At 30.9% G+C, this 13914-nt stretch overlaps 4 protein-coding genes across 6 annotated transcripts in view; 2 read left to right on the plus strand and 2 right to left on the minus strand.

The window, feature by feature from the left end:
* The first annotated feature begins 624 nt into the window (after window positions 1-624).
* On the plus strand, window positions 625-5291 carry LOC111482525 (double-stranded RNA-binding protein 4-like). 3 transcript variants are annotated; one of them, XM_023128374.1, is made up of 6 exons: window positions 627-966; window positions 2275-2528; window positions 3553-3763; window positions 3876-4080; window positions 4111-4293; window positions 4906-5291. In XM_023128374.1, the coding sequence occupies exons 1-6, from the start codon at window positions 744-746 to the stop codon at window positions 4943-4945; spliced, it is 1116 nt and encodes a 371-aa protein (XP_022984142.1). In that variant the 5' UTR covers window positions 627-743; the 3' UTR covers window positions 4946-5291. The 3 variants fall into 3 exon arrangements, with proteins under 3 accessions (XP_022984143.1, XP_022984142.1, XP_022984141.1); XM_023128373.1 differs by having other exon boundaries at window positions 3876-4293; XM_023128375.1 differs by lacking the exon at window positions 4906-5291 and having other exon boundaries at window positions 625-966; window positions 3876-4297.
* Window positions 5292-7255: 1964 nt separating this feature from the next.
* LOC111482528 (probable pathogenesis-related protein ARB_02861) lies at window positions 7256-7966 on the minus strand. Its single transcript, XM_023128377.1, has one exon. The coding sequence runs from the start codon at window positions 7809-7811 to the stop codon at window positions 7383-7385; it is 429 nt and encodes a 142-aa protein (XP_022984145.1). The 5' UTR covers window positions 7812-7966; the 3' UTR covers window positions 7256-7382.
* Window positions 7967-11014: 3048 nt separating this feature from the next.
* LOC111482529 lies at window positions 11015-11390 on the minus strand. Its single transcript, XM_023128378.1, has one exon. It carries the CDS (start codon window positions 11299-11301, stop codon window positions 11089-11091), a length of 213 nt encoding a protein of 70 aa, XP_022984146.1. The 5' UTR covers window positions 11302-11390; the 3' UTR covers window positions 11015-11088.
* A 1127-nt stretch (window positions 11391-12517) lies between these two features.
* LOC111482527 (pyridoxal kinase-like) overlaps window positions 12518-13914 on the plus strand; it is a 6518-nt gene continuing 5121 nt past the window's right edge. The window contains exons 1-4 of the mRNA XM_023128376.1: window positions 12518-12722; window positions 13093-13186; window positions 13336-13440; window positions 13707-13790. Coding sequence (XP_022984144.1) covers window positions 12645-12722; window positions 13093-13186; window positions 13336-13440; window positions 13707-13790 — 361 coding nt within the window. The 5' untranslated portion in view covers window positions 12518-12644. The remainder of the gene's footprint in view (window positions 12723-13092; window positions 13187-13335; window positions 13441-13706; window positions 13791-13914) is intronic.

A 13914-nucleotide genomic window follows, 5' to 3' on the forward strand; every position in this document is an offset into this window, starting at 1 on the left:
TAGTAAGGGAACACTTATTTTTTCATTTTATTCTTTTAAATTTTTTTTAAATATATATATATATATATATTAAATAATTTTCGACCTTTCAATTTTTTTAACTGATTTAATTATATATATATATATCGAAATATTTATTGTATTATAATTACTCGAAATTTTCCCAATAATTTAAATTAAAGTCGCTAATATTTATGAATGCTCAATGTTGTTTAAGAACTACTAATCAATGAACAAATTAAATTTAAATTCATTTAATTTAATTTAATTTAATTTAATAAGAATTGTATCAAAACTTACCTTAAATATTTAATTTTACTAAGACTTTAATTTAAATTCATTCCCTCAATTAGCACTTATTTAAATAAAAAAAAATTAAAAATCTTTAATTTCAACCAAAAATATATATATTATAAATAAAAACAAAATTTTATGATAACAATTCATACCATATATTTTTTAAATTGATTAATTAACAAATATTATAAATGATATAAAATTGAAAGTTTAAAAAAATATTAAAATTAATTTAACTGCAAGTAGAATTGATGTAAGAAGCAACCTTTTTTTACGTGTGTTAGAATCTGGTCTTACTACCTAACGTCATCACTATCTCGTCCTAAATTGGAAGGATTAAAAACCCTCGCCCACCCTTCACAGTCCACAGACCGGAAATTTCCCCTGCCATTGCCTAATTCTTCCCATTTCAATTTGTTCTCATCGAGTTTCGATAACAGTCGATCATGGTGGAAGAATCCGGAACAGTTGAAGCAGTTCCGCAGCAACAATCTTCATTCCCGCCAGATTCAGCTCCGGCTGTTGTTCCAGCTCTTATTCCGGTGGAAGACTCCAATACTCCTCAGCTTGAATCGGATACTCGTCCTCCACCTGTTTTACCGGGCGCAATTCTGATTCCGAGTTCGGCTTCAGCTCCGGTTTCGTCTCCGAAACCCTCTGATCTGACTCGTAAGTCTATGGTATTGTTGCCTGTCATTGTTTTTTAGGCGTTTTGATTGTTACGGTTTAGTGTTTTTATTTGAGCTAATTCTGCTGTTAGATGATGGATTTCCTCTTCTTTTGGTGCATGAAGTTTTCTAGCTGGTTTTTTGTTTCTGTTATAGAGAGAAGCAATTGCATTCCTTCTGTGAGTTCGCGTGGTGCCTCTCTGTGTGTTGAAAAGATAACTCTGTTTTTCTGTATGTATCTACGAAGAGGTCCTGAGAATTCAATCTTAAGTTGCTATGTTTACTTTCATTTTCTTTTCACAATCTTTGGACGCTGAATTATTTTACGAGTTTGAATACTGGCAACTGTGTGGTGATGATCTAGGGATTCCTTCTTTGTTCAGTTAAAAAAAATTGGTGGAAAAATTCTCTAGAAGAAATGTTCTATGTGGTTCTTAGCGCTTCTTAATTGAATCCTAGCCTATCACCTTGCTCTCGATCCCTAGTGGTGTGGCATTCGCGAAAAGAATAGTGAGATTTAAATCACCTATTTATTTGTATTTCCTATTTACTTTTCCTACACTCTCTGGTGTGCTCGATGAGAGATGGATAAACTAAGGACTAATCACTTCAGGCACTAGCTGGTCCTCATTGGAGCAACAAACCCGAATTCTGTGGGGGTTTACTGTCATAGCTCTCTGTTTTGATCTGACAATGAGGACTCTTTCTTTGAAGACCAGTTTCTTGACAATCCTGTGGTGGGTTTAACTCGTAAGTAACCAGATAAGCCTCGAAGAAGTGAAAGATAAATGGGAGGATGTTCTGAATTTTGATCATTTTATTATTGTTCCTTTTCTTTTATATCTCTCGTGATTTTTCTATTTTCTGTGATTAAAGATGTAGGAGCCTTTTCTTATAATTTCTTTTGCTAGTTCTGCATCTTGGTTTGGCACTCAGGGCTTTGTTCTTGAATGGCCTTTTCCTACTTCCATTGCCCTCAACGAAATTAATAAAAAAGAAAGAAAAAAAAGACGAAGTCATTTACTGAAGTGGAGAGTTTTGCAATATTGGACGTGTCTGGGTACTTATCTGATCTGACGTTGCTGATTGGGGACTTGTGTAATTTTCCACAGCATGGACTCTTCTAATGTCCCGCCTTTCTCTTTCGGGCTGTAATTTGATTATTTATCTTTTAATCTAGTTGCCTAATAAAAGTAAAGGTTCCCCACAGTTCTAGTGTGCAGAAATTTGTTATTTGGTGGATCTTTGTTTTCTTGATAAGAACAGAAAAGAAATTAATGTTATGGCTTTCTTTTACTTGGTTTTGCAGAACTCTTCCTATACAAAAATCATTTGCATGAGTACACTCAAAAGTCAAGGATACCATTACCAGTATATCAGACTTTTGATGAAGGATCTCAAGGCATACCTAAATATAGGTCAACTGTTGTGGTTGATGAGGTACATTATGTGTCTCCTAATACGTTCCGTAATCGAAGGGCAGCTGAACAAGATGCTGCAAGAATTGCCCTCGAGTACATATCAAAAAAGGCCAAGGATGATGGATTTGTTCTCCTTCATGAGGTATGACTTATATGATGAGACTGAAACTTGTTTGGTGGCCTTTGATTTTTAGCATGCTTGTTTCTTTATTTATTTATTCTTATTTTAGTGCAACATTGTGGGGGACATTTAAACCTGCTGAACTTAATGGAAGAGATAGATGCTTTGACCACTATATTATGCTCATGTTGGCTATATTTTTGCTTGTTTAGGATTATAGATGCAATTCAATGATGAGATTTTCTACCTAGACTTTCGGTTTGTTACAAATAAGTTTTTATGTATGGAGATTACTTTTTGTAATTTTCTTTCGCAATGTGTACAATAACTTATTTGAACCCAACAGAAACAGTAATTTCTACCTGATATATTTGTTATTGTTCTTGGATGAAAAAATCTTAGTAATAATTGCATGTAATCACTTAAGTTGTATAAGATTTCTCATAGTCATAGTCATCGACATTCTCGAAGGTTGGAATTTATCTAATTGATTTTAGTGATAAGGCATTTAGTCTGTCTGAATAAGAAGTTCAGAAATGATGCCTTCGGGAATGAGGTTGTGAGACACTGTTTGCTTTTGTTTGTAGTTCACAGGGATAGGATTCAAATGTATGAGAGAGATAAGCGCAAAAGAATTATAAAAGGGGCTCCAATTGCTAACGTCCTTAGTGATAGAAGTCCAATTGAGACGTTGAACCTAGCCATGCTCTTACACCCATTCCCAAGGACATTCCTTTTCAAGACTCCCCTATTTCTCTCGAGCCAAATGTTCCATAAATTCACAAAAGTAAGCTGTCTGTCAAAAGAAGTCCCTCTATTGCATGCTTATAATTTTGATTGTGCCTTATACTTATTTTCTTATTGGTCTTTAATGTTCTGAATGTTTGTTCATGCTGTGCTATGATATTGATTATTGTGTACCAGCACTTCACTAATGGTATTAAATATTGACATGTTGAAAAGAAAACATGTATATATTTGATTGCTATACTTTATATTGACTTCGAATCTGATATACAAACTATGTCATTTGTTCTTATTTCAGGATTTGATGCTATGCAAGTCCATTTTGTCTGAATATACGGTGAAAATGAGTTTGAAAAGACCTATGTACACTACGAAACAACATGAAGGCTCGGTTCCAATTTTCCAATCCACCTTGGTTTTTGATGGTGTGGTTTATACTGGTGATATTAGTAGGAGTAAGAAAGAGGCAGAGCAATTGGCAGCACGTGCTGCTATTCTTTCACTTCATGGTATTTAATTGTTGGAAACAACTTCTGAATTATTTCAAAATACTAGGTGCCTTGTCAAAGTTGCTTTTATTAAATGATAATAATAATAGTTATTGCTACTATTATTTTGTAGATGCAGGAAATCCTAAATCACAAAAAACTCTTGCCGAAATCATTGCATCTAAAGTCCGGCTCCATGCAATGATGCAAAAAGTTAAAGATTCACATCCTTCTCAAATTCAACCGAAATATATGCCTGAAAATACAGTGGAACATGTAACAACGACAGTTAATGAAGATAAAGAAGTCAATGGTGCTATTTTGGACAATGTAGTGGCATGTGGTGCAATTTCAGAGATTTGTCCAACAATATCTCATCTTGGACCTGAACTTAGATCAATAAAACCGGTGGCATCGTCCCCTTCAGAGAGACTTCCAATAGAATCTGTGCCTTCAACTTCAGAGGAGCCTGTTGGTGATCGTGCAACTGGGACTAAAAAGCGATCTAAGAACAAGAGAAAGGCTCGTAAGAAACTGTGTATGGAGAACCAGTAAGTCTTCCTCCATGATCTTTTTTTCATGAAACTACATCTAACTTTATAATGTATCTTCTCGTTGTTTAGGGTATTACATAATTGTTTACTGTAAACACCAGTCTTGTTACAACTAGAGCTCTTCAACTTGCACATTCATGTTGACGACAAATTTCTGCATTAAGACTACTAGGCTGCAACTTCTTTCAATGAAAAGTTTATTTATTATTACTCTATTTTGAAGTGTTTGATATCCTTTCATTGTGGGATGTAGATTTAAATCATGGTAGTCATCAAGGATACTATAATATCTTACAACTTTCTTAATACTCCATTTAGTATCTGGTAAGATTTGATAGTTATGCCTATGACCAGTAGAGATTTAACTTAACTTAATCTGGATGCTCACAATTGTTAAAAATGTAAAGGAAACTGAGGGTCCTTGGTTTTGTGTATGATATATGAGATAAGTTGAAGGGAAGTTGTTATTGTTTTGTGCTACATGATAAGAGACATGGCATGTCCCCTCAAGAGTCCTGCGATGTTTTACACGAATAATATTAATTTGCGCTTATTACGTATAAGTTATTTCAATAGTATAACCAAATCTTCTTTTGCTAAAATGAGCAGGGTGGCAACGGGACGAGTCAAACTGCTCCTTGCTCCATAGCTCAATGACTGTAAAGTATCCTGTATTATAAGTGCTCCTCTGCTTCAAAGGTAACATTTAAGAGTAGTTTTGAGTATGAATACCATGAATTCGAGATTCCGCTTCTGTTGTAGGTCTATGTTTGACATCGACCACGCGAGTACACGATCAGTCAGTTCATATGTTATTATAAAATATAGTGGTAGCTTTGTAGGCTGTCATTAGGAGCCAAAAAAAAAAAAAAAACATCACGGATTGGTTTGGATACTCATAGAATTAAGGTTAAGCTTCGTGGCTCAGTTTAATTGTTTATATGATGCATTGAAGTAATATTTGTTAATGCAGGGGTTTGAGATAATATTACATACGGCCGTTATTACCTTATCTTTTAGATATAAAAATTAGATATAATGATATACTAGTTTTAAAGTTTAGAGGCTAAATTTAAATTTATAATTTTTGTTTTAGTGTAAGTTAGATGTTTTAAATTTTAAACAATAAGCTATGTTCATATTAGATATTATCAGTATTTAAGCTTCATATGGTGTGTAAATTTATAGGTTTCTTCCATTTCTCTAACATGTCACCCTTTTTTCTTTAAATAAATACTATGGAATGATAAAATAGTATGTATGGATATCTAAGATAATTGATATTACGAATATATGTGTTTCGATATAAAAGAAAATTAATGTTTAAGAATTAATTGTTTATACTACGAGTATATTATTTGATTATACAAAGTAGAGTGATATATATATTTATATAACATATTAGTTTAGCCCTATAACCTAGCGAAATTTAATTTTAAAAATTAGTTAAAATTTCTTTAAATATTTTTAAAATTTCTTTAAATTTAGTAATTTATGTATAAAGTTTGTCTCGCATAATAATCTACTATATAATAAGATAGTAGCCACCCATATATTACGTACTTACTACTTGTTTTATTTATTATTCTTATAATATTTTAATTATTTTTAAAATAGAATTTCTGTTTGTTTCATCGAATTCATTTCATATCATGAATCAAATGTTAAAGATGGGATTTATTAATTCTTTTTGAAATCCGAACATAAAAAGTTCTTACGGAATCGAACCCCTGGATTATCTGTCAATTGCATCAATTACTTCTTTTGAGAATAATATAATAGAACAATTCATTTACCCATTTGCAGTCTATTGATGAATTCATGAAGTTGAATTCATGCTCGTGTTTTTCCTTATAAGTTTATGAACTACCGAATATCTTTTGTGACCCGTCACATTGTTTTTTTTTTTTCCTTTTTTGAAAAGGAAGCAAAACTAAAAGCTGGCCCGAGTGTAAGAAGGGTCACTTGTGTTATTTAATTAGATTGTGACCGCTTTTAGAAGTTATTAGGGTTTGTTGTTTCATTTTTGGTAAATCAAAATCCTTTAGATTTAGTAACGATAGATAAGAATTCGATAATTGATTTGAATCGGAAGTTTATTGTAGCTTTGAGCACATTTGCTTATACTCATACAGTGAGTTGTCTTGTCTAGCGACGTTACGAGACGTCAACATTGATCAACCAACGAGATTAAATAGCATTTGAAAGCACTATTATTGTCACCTAATAATGTGTTGCGATGTCCTCAAATTTCTTGCTATTATTCGTTTGTTATTTTTGCAATTTCCATGAAATTTATAGTCTATATATGTTTATTATTTCGTTTCTCAATCAAATTTAAAATATTTTATTTTACATTTTTTCTCCCATTATTTTTAAAAATGGTAGTAAAAAAATATTGTATGCATCGGTATATTTGAGACATCGTCATTTTTTTTTTAATATTCCCATCAAAATTTATTTTCAATATAATTAATTTTCCTAATTTCCTATGTAAATTAATTCTACTAATTTAGTGTGACATATACACTTATTCTCACTAATTGTTCTAAATTATCTATTCTCTCACTAATCTTCCTCTTCACAATCCCTTTTCTTTCATAATTACTATTATCCTATTTATTAGTGTCCATTATTTTCCAAATTATTTAATTTCTATAAATATTTGTTGAAAATTAGCACTAACTACAAAAATAATTAAGTAATCACATAAAATAATGCACTTCTTAAATATTAATGCCAAAAATAAAATTGTTGAAATTATTATTTTTTTAAAAATACATTTAAAAAAAAAAAAAAAGCCAAAATTTAAAAATAATTACTAAAAAACCAAAACAATTCTTATTAAAATAACTTTAATAAAGTTTTTAAATTTAGTTTTGTTTTACAAGGGTTTATATGTTCATAAATTTGTAAATTTTAATGTTTCTATGGACACCGACATTTAACTATAAAAATATTGACAGAATATTAAATTAAATTTAGGAAAAGGGTAAATACATTACTGTTTATAGTTGGGAGAATAATTCTTTTAATTAAGACGGAATTTAATACATTAATTTCGTTTTTTTTTTTTTTTTTATCCTTTACCACTTACCAAACGCCATGAGATTCAAAGCTCCACAGCCAAGCGCCACCACGAGTGCCGCCGTGGCTGACCAGTTCCTGGTTGTGCCGGAGAAGTAATACCAACGATTATTGGCATCGATCTGATACAGGTTACCGGGTACACCTGTTGTGTAAATAAACCTTGGAGGTGGTGGTGGAGACAGCGATGTATAAATAAACCTGGGAGGCGGTGGTGGCGGCGGCAGCGCTGGCTTGCAATTCGGCGGCGGCGGTGGCGGTGGAGGAGGGAATTGTTTAACACATGGGTTGGAACAAGGGCATGATCCACATTTTATTTCGGAATTGGGATCTTGCGGATCGACCGGCGAGACGGGTTGGGAGTTGGCGAGGTGAAGGAAGAGGAAGAGAAACGAAAGGGACAGCGGAATGGCGGCGGAAGGCGCCATGTTCAGGCCGGAGAAGCTCTGAAATCGAAGAGGATTGAGTTTTGAAGAGAGAGAGAGAGAGAGTTAATGAGAAAGTGAGGGTTGGGCTGTTATTTGCTTATGTTAAGTGCATGGGAATGGGATGGGGGAGGTGAAGGGCAATTTGGTCTTTTCACTTTTAGTTGTTTATTTTAAACGACGTAGCTATCAAACGAGCCCTAAATAATCAACTTCTATGTAAATTTTTTAATCGTGATTGTCTTCTTCCTTCTTTAATGTTCCATCTTCAAACGAGAAAAATAACCGGAGACAGTTTAGTCTATATCTAATATGAGAGTATTGAGAGGACATTTTCCTAGTACAATAAGAGGGAAGGACACGCCTCTAGTGTACCAGTTATCGTGTCTACGGTAAACACTGAATAGCTGACGGTAAAACAAATAACTACTTAAAGCATTTAAGTAGGTAAACAGACTTCAAGATAACCGCCTCTAATAAAAAAAAAAAAGGAAAGTAAGAATATTTCAAAGGGTATGACTTAAGAGAGACTCTTTCAAAAGGGTTTGCTATGGTCATTAGTTTAGATAGTGAATTGCATGTGGATGTTGTAAATGTGAGGGACCATTCCACTTTTTCTTATTACATTTTTCCCCATTTTTTTATTAAAAAATTAAAAAATATCTAATTACAAATATAGTCCATAAACGTTGAGATTCATATATATTTGGTCTTTAAATTAAATATTTTAATTTCTACACGAGCCTATTAATTAATTTTTAATTTTTTTTAATTTTCATAGATTTATTAAAAATAAAACTAAAAATTTAGAAATTTATTAGACCGCTGATTAATATTTAAATTCTTAATTAATAGTTGAAAATAAATAAATAAAATTTAAGAAAGTCTTCCAAACAACAAATTTGATATGCATTTGGGTATTGAATAGGTAAGAAAAAGTTTAGTAAACCAAAAGTGGAACAAATTCGTACAATAACTCCTCTTTAGTGTGTTGAATATGTTCCCTTTGTGTTTGGTATCAATTTATTCTCTTTTTTTTTTTAATTTTAAAATTAATTTCCACCCATAATTAAAATTAAAATTAAGGGTCGGTTTAGTTATCAATTCTAATTTAATATATTTTTTATAATAGATTTAAGAACATGTTTATTATTTAGAATTTTTATTAAATATGGAGATGTTCATTTAACTCGTCTTTCACCCTAATAAAATAAAGGGAGAATTTTGTAGGAATGCTGGTATTTTCTTTTATTTTGTAGATATTAAAATAGCTTATTAAATTGATTTATATTTTGGATATATGAATTAAAATTGAAAACTAATAAGTATTAATTTTCTTTCCAGCTAATGAATCCCTTTGTCTCCTTTATGTAAAGTGTTCACCATAACATATATTCTCCCATTATAATTTCAATATTTTAAAAATAATCAATAACTGTTTTTTCAAATGTCGATATTATTTAAATAAATTTTAAAACTAATTTAAGTATGGAATTAATGCAAAAATAATATATTAATCATAGCGAACCATTAGTGAAATTAAATAAGACATTAAAATAAAATAGTATTTTAACTTAAAAAAATATATCATGTCACCTCCTCTTAAAATATATTTTAATCAATTTTAATTTCATTAAATTAAATTATAATTCAAATAAATATTGCAATTTTGTTTCTTTCTCACTAAATTTTCCGCCTAATAAAAAATCAACAAAAAAAAATCGAAAAAAAAATATAGAAACAGATTCACAAAATTCAATAAAAATTCAAATCGGCCTTATAACTCATAATTTAAAATTTATAAAATTAAAAGCTTTGGTTAAAAATTAACTTTTTATTATATATTACCAAGGTTAATACTCTATATTATGGGCAAGTTAATTTTAATATATATATTTATAAATTTTATATTATTATAAAAATACGTTTTGAAAAAAATAGAGGGGAAGAAGAAAGGAATCATATACCCAAATATGAAAGAAAAGGTATGGGTTTGATCCTCTTCTTTTCCAAAAGGGAATGAAAGTGCCATTCTTTTATACTTACACGGATCTAATTCTTTCCTAGTGTCTTACTTTTTATTTTATGTGCCTAAAAATTGAATATTTTAGTATTTATAAATTTTTTAAATTAAGAGTTTTTTTTTTATAAGTCGATTCCGCGTTGTTTCGGTTCATAAATTTTCTCCACATCACCAATTCAAACTAGATGGTAGGTCCAACTCGAAACTACGGAGGAAAAAAATCGAATTATTGGTTATTTATGTCTGTTTTTTTTTTTTTTTTTTTTATAGATTAATAATTTATTAAATATTTAATAACTTGCTTTTTTATATATAAAAAAGTACTTAATTATTGATATTATAGGTTTTTAATTAAAATTTAAAGAATATATAATATAATGAATAAAATAATATGAAATTATTTATACATACGGCATATAATTATGAAATATTAAACTTTTGCTTAAAATTTGAAGAAGATTGCGGTTTCTAAAATAAATATTATCAGAACAATATAAACCAACTAAATTAATGCAAAACATAATAAAATTAAACAAAGATATTTAAAAGAAAAAATAATAATTTTTTATTATTATTGTAATTATTATTTGGGTCGAGGAATTGGACTCTTAAATCTCACAATTCATTCCTTAAAGTTTAGTAGCACTCGTTCCTTTCTTTTGGGGTCTAATGTTTTTGCTAGAACACTATCTTGTGTCCACTCTCTTCACGAGTCAACCTCTTTCCAAGTATATCATCGGGTGTATGATCTATCATTGACTGATATTATCTATTTAGATTTACCTCAATATTTTAAAATTAAAGAGAAGTTTCCATATACTTTCAAAAAAAAATGTTTCCCTCCCTAATTGATGTGACATCTTACCGTTATGATTTGCAAGACACATTACAATTATTAATAATATGATCGTGATTCAACTATAAATACAATATTGATATGACGTATAATGTATCAAAAAATGTAATGAAGTCAACAAATTCAAAGACGGTATAAAAACTCTTGTTTACTATATATTTTTTCTTCACTCAGCATATTTTTTTAAAAGATTTAATTTATTTTTGTTAGCTATTCATTAGCAATATAAATTAATTATTATAAATTAATAATACTATCAACATATAAAATACTAATATGGTTTCTTATATATATATATATATATATACATAAATAAAAGTTGGAATCGATAACAGAATTCCTCTATATATTTTATTTTTTAAAGCGGCCATAGACAGGAATTTCATTAGCTGCGTATTCCCTCAAATAGGAACCGCATTAGACACCGACGGGTAAACGACGGTGGCCGGATGCGCCATGATACGGCGGCCCTTGTGGTGGCGGAAGCAATAAACCAGAGCTCCCACTGGCCACTCTACAACCGCCGCCACCGCGAAGGCCAAGAACCCCAGGGTCGGCCCCACCACCTTGCACCTGCACGGATTGCTATGGGTTCCACATTCGACGCAGATCATAACGCCGGTATTAGTCACCGGAGCACGACGGAGTATAACGAAGAAGAAGAAGAAGAAGTATAAGAAAATGGATTATTAGGTTGATTTTGTGTGGATGTCGGAACTCGGCAGGGTTTGGAAGATTCTTTATAGGACGAAGTTTCATGGAGTTCGTCTGGGAATTTGGGGATTTTTTTAAATGACACGTGGCGGACTAGCCGGGACTTTGTTGGACACGTGTCGTTTAAGGGTAAAGTGGTACAGCGGTGTCGGTGTTACATCTGGATGTTTCTTAAAAAGAGCTATTAGGGAGAACAGGCCCAACCCACGTTCCAAATGGGTCGATGGCAGGCCCATTCTGTTGAACTGAACCGTCTTTTTTTTTTTTTTTTAATTCTTGAAATTAAAAATATTTAAATGATAAATTCTTGAAATTAAAAAAATAAATATATTCAACGCTAATATAATAATAAATTTATAAATTTGACTCGAATAGCTTCTTAATTTTTTAATAAAAATATTAAATAAATTAAATTTGACATTTAATAATTTATTAAATACAAAATTAAAATTAAAAGGTTAAAATTTATTAAATATAAGTTTCACTTTTTAAACATTAAAAGGTCAAACTTGTAATTTAATACCTTTTTTTAATCGTAAAAGTTATATTCTTAAATTTATTAGATTATAAAATTATATTTTAGTTCATTGAAGTTTGAATTTAATAGTTAATTGAGTTTGATCACGAGAATTATCCCTTCAAATTAAGATTTAAAATTTAGGGTAAAAATAAATTTTCATAATGCAACTTTGTATTTTATCTATTTTTATTTATTTATTTATTTTCCACATAAATATAGAAATTCATTTTTTTATCCCAATAAATAATTTTTTTAATTGGAAAATTTTCTCATATCATACATAAAAATATGAAATTAAAATACTGTAACATTTTTATTTTACCAGATGACGTAGAATTTTCTATAAAAAAAGTTAAAATTTTATTTTTCCTAATTAGTAAAATATTCAAAGTTATCCAAATATATGAAATTGTTATTATTATTAAAATTGCATGGTATACGTGGAATGCACATGCTACATGTGGAACCCACATAGTGATTTACCAATTTCGCCTCCAGTTTGACGGGCAGAGCATTGGTCAGTGGTATTTTCGTAATTTCATTCATCCCTCTAACCTCCTATAAATTCTTGCCAGTTGACACCGTCATCATTTTCCACTTCCCTTTTCCTCCGTCCGTTGCTATTGTGTATTAACTTCCAGTTTCAGTTTCTTCCATTTTGCGAAAATATTTCTCTGAACTTGCACTCTCTTGTTTGACGCATTCTGATTCATACAACTGAAAATGTCGCCGCCGATCCTCTCGTTAGCTCTGCCGTCGGCGACTGGTCGAGTTCTCAGTATTCAGTCCCACACTGTTCAGGTTTGTTCAATAGTTTACGACGGTTGCGAATGATTTGAAAGAAATCAATATAAACTCGAAATTTATCTTGTTTTGATTGCCTCCATTCGGCTTCTGCAGAAGTTTCCTTCAGTTCTCTTGCGAATTTGTGTCGTAACACTCGTATGTTTTTGTTAGAAGTTTTGCGTTTCGGAGAGGGCTGGCCTTTGTAGTTAGCATGTTTGTCTTCTTGTAAATTTTTCTTAGGAGAGGAAAATTCAATGTTACTTATGTGCCGTGTATTTCTGCGGATTGTTTGTTGATACAAGGTCTCAGTATTGTTCTTGATTGCCTTTGTTTTCCGTGCTATTAATTTTACTTCAGTGGATTGTTCTCTTGTGCTCTGCCGTAGGGATACGTTGGGAACAAATCAGCTGTTTTCCCTCTCCAATTATTGGGCTATGATGTGGATCCAATAAACTCCGTGCACTTCTCAAACCACACAGGCAAGCTGATTCTATTTCTTCACTCAAATGGTCTCAGAACAATGAGGCCTAATATACGGTGCGATGCCTTATGTCTATTATGCATAAGTTCTGGTTAGATTTTGTAGTGTTAGTGAAAGTGGATTATGGTTTGTTTGAAAATAAAACAGGATATCCGACTTTCAAGGGCCAAGTTTTGAATGGAGAACAATTATGGGACTTAATTGAAGGCCTTGAAGAAAATGAATTGTTGTACTATACTCATCTGTTAACAGGTACTCTAGTTTTTTATTAAATGGCTTTTGGTGTCCGGTATAATTTGGCAACTTTACAATATAAGGTTTTACCAATGAATTGCATGTTGCTATATTATAACGAGACAGAACTGAAGAAATATGTTTGCTAGGAAAGTAGAATTATGCTAAACTATTGGCAACTTTATATGTAAAGTTCCTGCAGTAATTTACATACCGTAGAATTGGTTATTTTTATGTTCAGATATTGAGAGTTTTGTTGTAATATGTTCTTATCGATTTTGCAGGTTATATTGGTTCTGTTTCTTTTCTCAACACAGTGTTAAAAGTTGTCGATAAGCTTCGCTCAGCAAACCCTAAGCTAATATATGGTCAGTTAAATTCATATTCCTTATGCTTCATATCATTCTCCAAAATCATATAATATGTTTTGGTAAATGTTTTTTTTTTTTTTTTTTTTTTTTTTTTTTTTTTTTTTTTTTTTTTTTTTTTTTT

Source organism: Cucurbita maxima, unplaced genomic scaffold (genome assembly GCF_002738345.1).
Source record: "Cucurbita maxima cultivar Rimu unplaced genomic scaffold, Cmax_1.0 Cma_Scf00007, whole genome shotgun sequence".
Taxonomy (NCBI): domain Eukaryota; kingdom Viridiplantae; phylum Streptophyta; class Magnoliopsida; order Cucurbitales; family Cucurbitaceae; genus Cucurbita; species Cucurbita maxima.